General features: G+C 33.8%; 1 protein-coding gene across 2 annotated transcripts; it reads right to left on the bottom strand.

Annotated features, from left to right (window-relative positions):
- Positions 1–1,149: 1,149 nt before the first annotated feature.
- LOC123207513 (DAR GTPase 3, chloroplastic-like) lies at positions 1,150–4,635 on the bottom strand. Of its 2 annotated transcripts, XM_044625008.1 has the most exons (9): positions 4,361–4,632; positions 4,124–4,261; positions 3,895–4,011; positions 3,622–3,765; positions 3,456–3,542; positions 3,098–3,213; positions 2,354–2,535; positions 1,917–1,974; positions 1,150–1,708 (listed from the first exon to the last, which is right to left on the bottom strand). In XM_044625008.1, exons 1-9 carry the CDS (start codon positions 4,493–4,495, stop codon positions 1,585–1,587), a joined length of 1,101 nt encoding a protein of 366 aa, XP_044480943.1. In that variant the 5' UTR covers positions 4,496–4,632; the 3' UTR covers positions 1,150–1,584. The 2 variants fall into 2 exon arrangements, with proteins under 2 accessions (XP_044480943.1, XP_044480945.1); XM_044625010.1 differs by lacking the exon at positions 1,917–1,974 and having other exon boundaries at positions 4,361–4,635.
- Positions 4,636–6,020: the final 1,385 nt, after the last annotated feature.

Below are 6,020 nucleotides of genomic sequence, written 5' to 3'. Positions count from 1 at the left end.
GTCAATAACTATCTCATTGTGTCCAACGGTTATTTCTACATTTCCAACCCATGAAGCTTATATCTCATTGTGTCCAATGGTTAGAGAACATACTTGATCAAACTATACTCATTTTCTCTTCTAAAGCCTTCAATACATTCTCCCACTAAACTACTCATTCTTATTTTTGAAGAAACTCTAGTACTTAAACTTTTGTAATCATCCTTGTAAAGGTATTCACATATTAATTCCCTTATTTCAATCACTTGTGGTATGAAATCTCATATAGCTAGTGTAAAGTATTCATCATCTTTAGTGAAACTTTAAATCAATTGCTTAAAGAAGTGGATGTAAGATGCTTAGGTGGATTAGCTTGGAAACACTATAAATTTTGAGCACTCTCTTTCCCTATATCTCTTATATTTGTGTTTATAATTGTTTTGATTGAAACTTTAAATTGTGTTTTAATATTTTTTATATCCTATTCAACTCCTTATAGAATTACTTTAGCCATTAGAGTATTTTCACCTCCGATTAGTGTCAAAATGTTGATGTGAATTTACATACTTCAATGAGAAGGCTACACCAATGGCAAGAAAGTTAATAATGGTGATTGAAATTAGTAAAATAATTTTGTATCCACTATTGATGATAATGAATGGAAATAATTATGAAGAAGAAAGATTGCATACAAAAATTGTGAAGATAAAAAATGGTTTTAATGTGGTTCAACCTGTTAGTCAGAAGTCTACATACATGATTATATTATTTACATCTCTAAGAAAAGTTTTTAATAAGGTGCTATTATGTAATACAAAAGAATTATTGAGAGAATCCCTTTTAACTTTTGTACAATTTTTTGTATTCATTAGAAAAGAGATTGGGTTGTGAGTGATTATATGTAAATAAATAAATTACATCAATTATATGATCTCAATTCAATAAGGAATGGTGGTTTTCCTCTATAGACACAAAATGAAATAAGAAGATAGTCTCCTAAATGTTGTAAAGTGAAATAGTTAAGTGTTTCTCATTATATTCAAGTGAAAAATTTTATATTCACATCTTGAACTTATATGCGACTAAATAACATGTCCAATTGTTGACAAAATAGCTTGTTAAACCTCAAGTGTCATTTCCATGCGTATAACACTAACCAAAACAACTGCATTTGCCAAACAATCGCGGCTCTTTTAAGTCGATAAATCAAATGTGAAGTACATAAATTTGGAGCTCAGTTTTTCACAAACATTTGTTGTACGAGAGTACAAAATATGGTAAGAGCCTTTGATACACTTGGGCGGCCTGGACGAAAACATAATGGAAGTAATAATATGATCCAGTATAACTAACCCCATTTCCACTATGATTCTACAATTTTGGCCCCTCTGAAACTTACTAGCAGCCTTGTTTGTCATTTTGACCAATATAATTACAACAAATTGAAGCTATTCTATTTACTAAGACACCTCAGTCAACCGAATGAAACCTATAGGGTTTCTAAATTCTCTAGTTGGTAGCTTTCACCTTTCAGCACTCGAGGCATCAGGTGGTGCTCACAGAAGCTTTAAATCATCTTGGACCCAAAGCTAGCACCCTGAGACATTACCTGGGGGGCCTCTCCAGTGAAGTCCAACCAAACCTTCCCTTCCGGAAATCTGACAAGACCCGGTATGCTGCCTGGTGGGCATCCCCATTAAACAAATGAAGAGCAAGCTTCTGAATAAATCTGCAATACAACAGCGTTACTAGATCAATGAGATATTGTTGTGCAATGAAACTTCAGAGTGCTTGTACATCCTGAGAAAGATTCCAAAGCCAAAAAGATATCGCTTCTCTAGATCCAGAATAAGTTTCTTGAAGAATTTGGCATTAGGAATCTTTCAAAGTGTGCCATATCACCCTTTCAAGTGAGAACTACAATCACTGAGACATACGTTTTACCACAGTTACCATCCACATCAATCTTGTAACGGTTTTGAAGTGCCTTTGAACCTGGAAAGGAGCATAAATTAGATTACAAGTTGTACCCAGTATATTGACCCACTGAATTGCAGAATTTGAACTCTCTGGCATTTCATGTTGATGAAATTCCACCTGTAATCCATAAATCAGAACCATCTAATGGAATTTCTGTTGACCATATTTCAGTCATTTGCAATTTTTTCCCTTAGGCCAGGATCAAAATGAACCCTAGAATCAGATTAAACCAAGCTCTTGCCCGATTACCAACAGTTAAGCAATAAGACACCAAATGAATAGTCTAGTATCAGTTTGACTTAGAAAACCTTTTTTTCTAAATGGAAGTGTGTCTAACTTAATGTTAAAATAATAAACATGAGCACATGAGTACAGAGTCAAGAGAATACCATACCTACTGTTGGAATCCTTGTCAGCATTTGGACAAGAACCGCTGCAACATCAGCAACATCATAGGATCTCTCTCCAATGTCATCACATATGGCAAGCTTTATTGCAGCTGCTTGATCACTAATCCTCATAGGGATTATTCCAGGAGAATCCAACAATTCAAGATCTTTACCAAAATGAACCCATCTTCAAAGAAAATAAGAAGGATTAACTAGGTAAAATAATGGATTATAGTCAAACAAGATAAATATTTACAAATAGAAAGGTTAAGATCAAAATAACATTTTATAATTACGTTTTCTATTGACACAGAATAAATCCAAAAAGAAAAAAGTTCTACAATCTAAGAGAACCTAATTTTGAATTTTGGTTAACTTCCAAACTAATTAAAAGTTATAGGCGTTGTAAGCACATAATCAGACCTTGTTCTTTATTAAGTTTCCAACAGCATTAGTAAAATGTGAAAAGAATTTCAACTTTTTTGGAGCTCTCAGTATTTATAAGACTACATGAATTCAGGGATTAGAAATTTTAACTGCAAATCTTACGCCAAAATTCCATGTCAATGTTTCAGCTTGTTAAAACCACCATTTCATTTCTGAGCCACTCCAACACTTTTGACAAGGTAAGCATCATGTGCTTCCCAAAAACTTAAACTTCTTCTACTTTCAAATTCCAGTAAAAATTGAAACAAGCTATCTCTTGATATTTTCAGAGATATCTAAGCAATAAAGACTAGAATACGTACTTCAATTCTCTTGTAACACCTGGTCTGGGAGCAGCTGGACACATTCGTCGCTTTAGCAAACGATTGATTAAAGATGATTTCCCAACATTCGGGTATCCAACTATTCCAGCTCGCACCTGTACAATGATCAGGGACAATGCTTATTCTTTGAAAGTAAAATTTTTATCAGGTAAAAATTAAGGGGTTGGCAATCATACACATCTGGATACAAAATAAATAAAACTAGCATACTGCAAGACAGCATCACAACTTTATTTCATCTGTAACTGAAATTAAGACAGTAAGCAAGACACAGAGACACACTTATATATGCATAATAAGGTTCAATATGAGTATGCAATTGATCAAGGGAACCCACCGGACGAGGAAGGAGTCCTTTAGCTCTGCGTTTGACATTAACGCCAGTCGCCAGTGTCTTTGCTAACCGACTCAACTTCATTGTGCCCTGTATTTAACACATTATTTAATTTCTGCTATGGTGCAAAAACTACAGATAGCTAAAATAACATTTCCCACTGCTATACCATTCCAAGTTGTCCATTGGAGAAAATAACTTTAGTTCCCTGCATTGCATAATAAGTAGCCCAGGCATTCCTATCTGCTGTAGATATCATGTCTTCTCTATTCAACACTAAAATTTTTTTCCTATTACCGAGCCACGAATCCATCTGCTCAAGAATTAACAGTAAAAAGTTAAAAATATTAAAATATTATAAAGTTTGAATAAGCAATAAACATCAAATTTCCCAAAACTTTCAAAATTTAACAGAATTAATATGTAAATGTTAAAGTTGAACCTGAGGATGGCTAGTGGACAAGGGAATTCTAGCATCACGCACTTCAATGACAACATCCATCAACTTGAGTTGTTCTCTAAGTTCTTTTTCAGTTTTCGCAATATGACCAGGATACCACTGTAGAATTTTCATCAAATAACATAAACAAACAATTAAAATTAAATAAATGGCGTTCTGAACATAATAATTTTTTTTAATAAAGATATGATAATTTTAATTATTAAAGTACCTGAACGGGCCGCAACGACTTGGTCCAGTAGTAAAGATCAGCATCTAAATCAACCCAATCAAACTCTTCATCGTAGCTCTGAAAGCCGCCATCGGAATGTGAATTTCCATGCTGAGTCAATTTTTGGCCACCAACAATCTGAAATAATTTCCATTTGTCTCGTCAATTTCCGGTCAATAATATATAATAAAAGTGGAGGCAATCAGAAAGAAAGGAGAAGTTGGCGAAAAAAGTTGCCTGAATTGAGGAGAAAGATGGAGTGGAGGCGAGAGCTGAAATAGAAGAAGACGATTTGGTTTTGGTAAGGGAATAGACGACGTGGAAGGAGTTAGTGAGAGAATGTAAGGGTAGAGTTGAAAGCTGAAGCGCCATCGAAGCTATTTCTTCTCGATTTGGTGTGAGGTCAAAATGAGATGAACGGCATATTCAAGTGTTATCTTTGGCTTTCTTCTGTTTAATCAAAGCGAGTGCGGCAAACAGACGGATGTATTTGTTCGAAACGTTTCACAAGTTTAAAAGGTGCTTAAATGCCCCCTAGTTCAACTTTTATAAATAAATTGAAAAAGATAAGGAGTAATACTATATTTACTTAATACTATGTGGTGCTAAAAAACATTAAATATTTATTTTTAAAAATTAATAAAGAAATGCAAGGTCATACAAAAAATTAGAACCCGAAAGAAAAATAATGGTTTCTAGCCATATAGGAATTTACGAGAGACGTTTTGAACAGATAGTACTATGACTTAAATATTCAAGAACTGTATTGACTCAGGAAGATCAATAAGTGCCTTGCCTGGGATTTAGGAGTTTGCATTATCACTAAAAAATTGCTACATTTTGAGATCTGCAAAATTCCTTCATTGGCCCTACTCTTCCATCTTTGCATTGTCAAATTTTTCTAGTGTAAAGAGTATGCATGATTGCTAAAATGACACGGCATTATAGGCCTCAGAAAACTGAAACATGAATGGGACATTCTCGATTGAAATATCCTAAAGAATGAGGTTAAGTCATTAGATTGGATTGGCGTCTAGTACAATATCATGATATGTAAAAGAGCACTTACCAAAATAATATTGTACCCAACCTGTGCAATGGCAACCTCACAGAGACATTTGAGACCATCCAAGAGATACTGATCGGCAGCCCTGAGGAGACCTTGAGCTACATCTATGTTAACGTCTACAGATCCTGTACATATGAATCTGATATATTAGCAAAGAGAACTACGACATGAAGCACCTTTTGGACGGGGAATGTTCAAATTGTTAGAGTTGGTGTCCTAATATAAGTATGATAAATTAAACCTTAATAAAAGTTAATTAATTTTGTGAAATATGAATTTCGATTTTTATATTTATAGGCGAAATATATTTTTATATGGTATCAGAGTTTAAAACCAAATAAGTGGGTCTAATCACTTAAAGTGATATTGGATACCAAGTGGTAACACACCCAACCAAATGGTAAGCGTAACAGTTTATATTGGTTGCACGTAAAAGAAAATGTTGGAAAGTAAAGAGTCTCACATCAAATAGAAACAATATAAGAGTAGTAGATTGGACCTAAACACATGTCAATTAGTTTTGTGTAATATAAGTTTCGATCTTCATACTTATAGGCTAATATATTTTTACTTGATATTAGAGCCCAAAATCAAATGGGTAGGCCTAATAACCTAAAGTGATTTTGGATACCAAGTGGCAATGCATTGAGCCAAACGACAGGTCTAACAGTCTATAGTAGTTGCATTTAAGGGAAGGTGTTAGAGACTCAATAGTCTAATATCAAATAAAAACAATATAAGTGAGTGGTATATAAGTGTTGTAAATTGAACCTTAACAAAAACTAATTAGTTTTGTGTACTATGAGTTTTAATCTTTACACTTATAGA

Source organism: Mangifera indica, unplaced genomic scaffold (genome assembly GCF_011075055.1).
Source record: "Mangifera indica cultivar Alphonso unplaced genomic scaffold, CATAS_Mindica_2.1 Un_0084, whole genome shotgun sequence".
Lineage (NCBI taxonomy): Eukaryota > Viridiplantae > Streptophyta > Magnoliopsida > Sapindales > Anacardiaceae > Mangifera > Mangifera indica.
The sequence above is the reverse complement of the archived record's forward strand: the minus strand, read 5'-3'. Positions and strand labels throughout refer to the sequence as shown.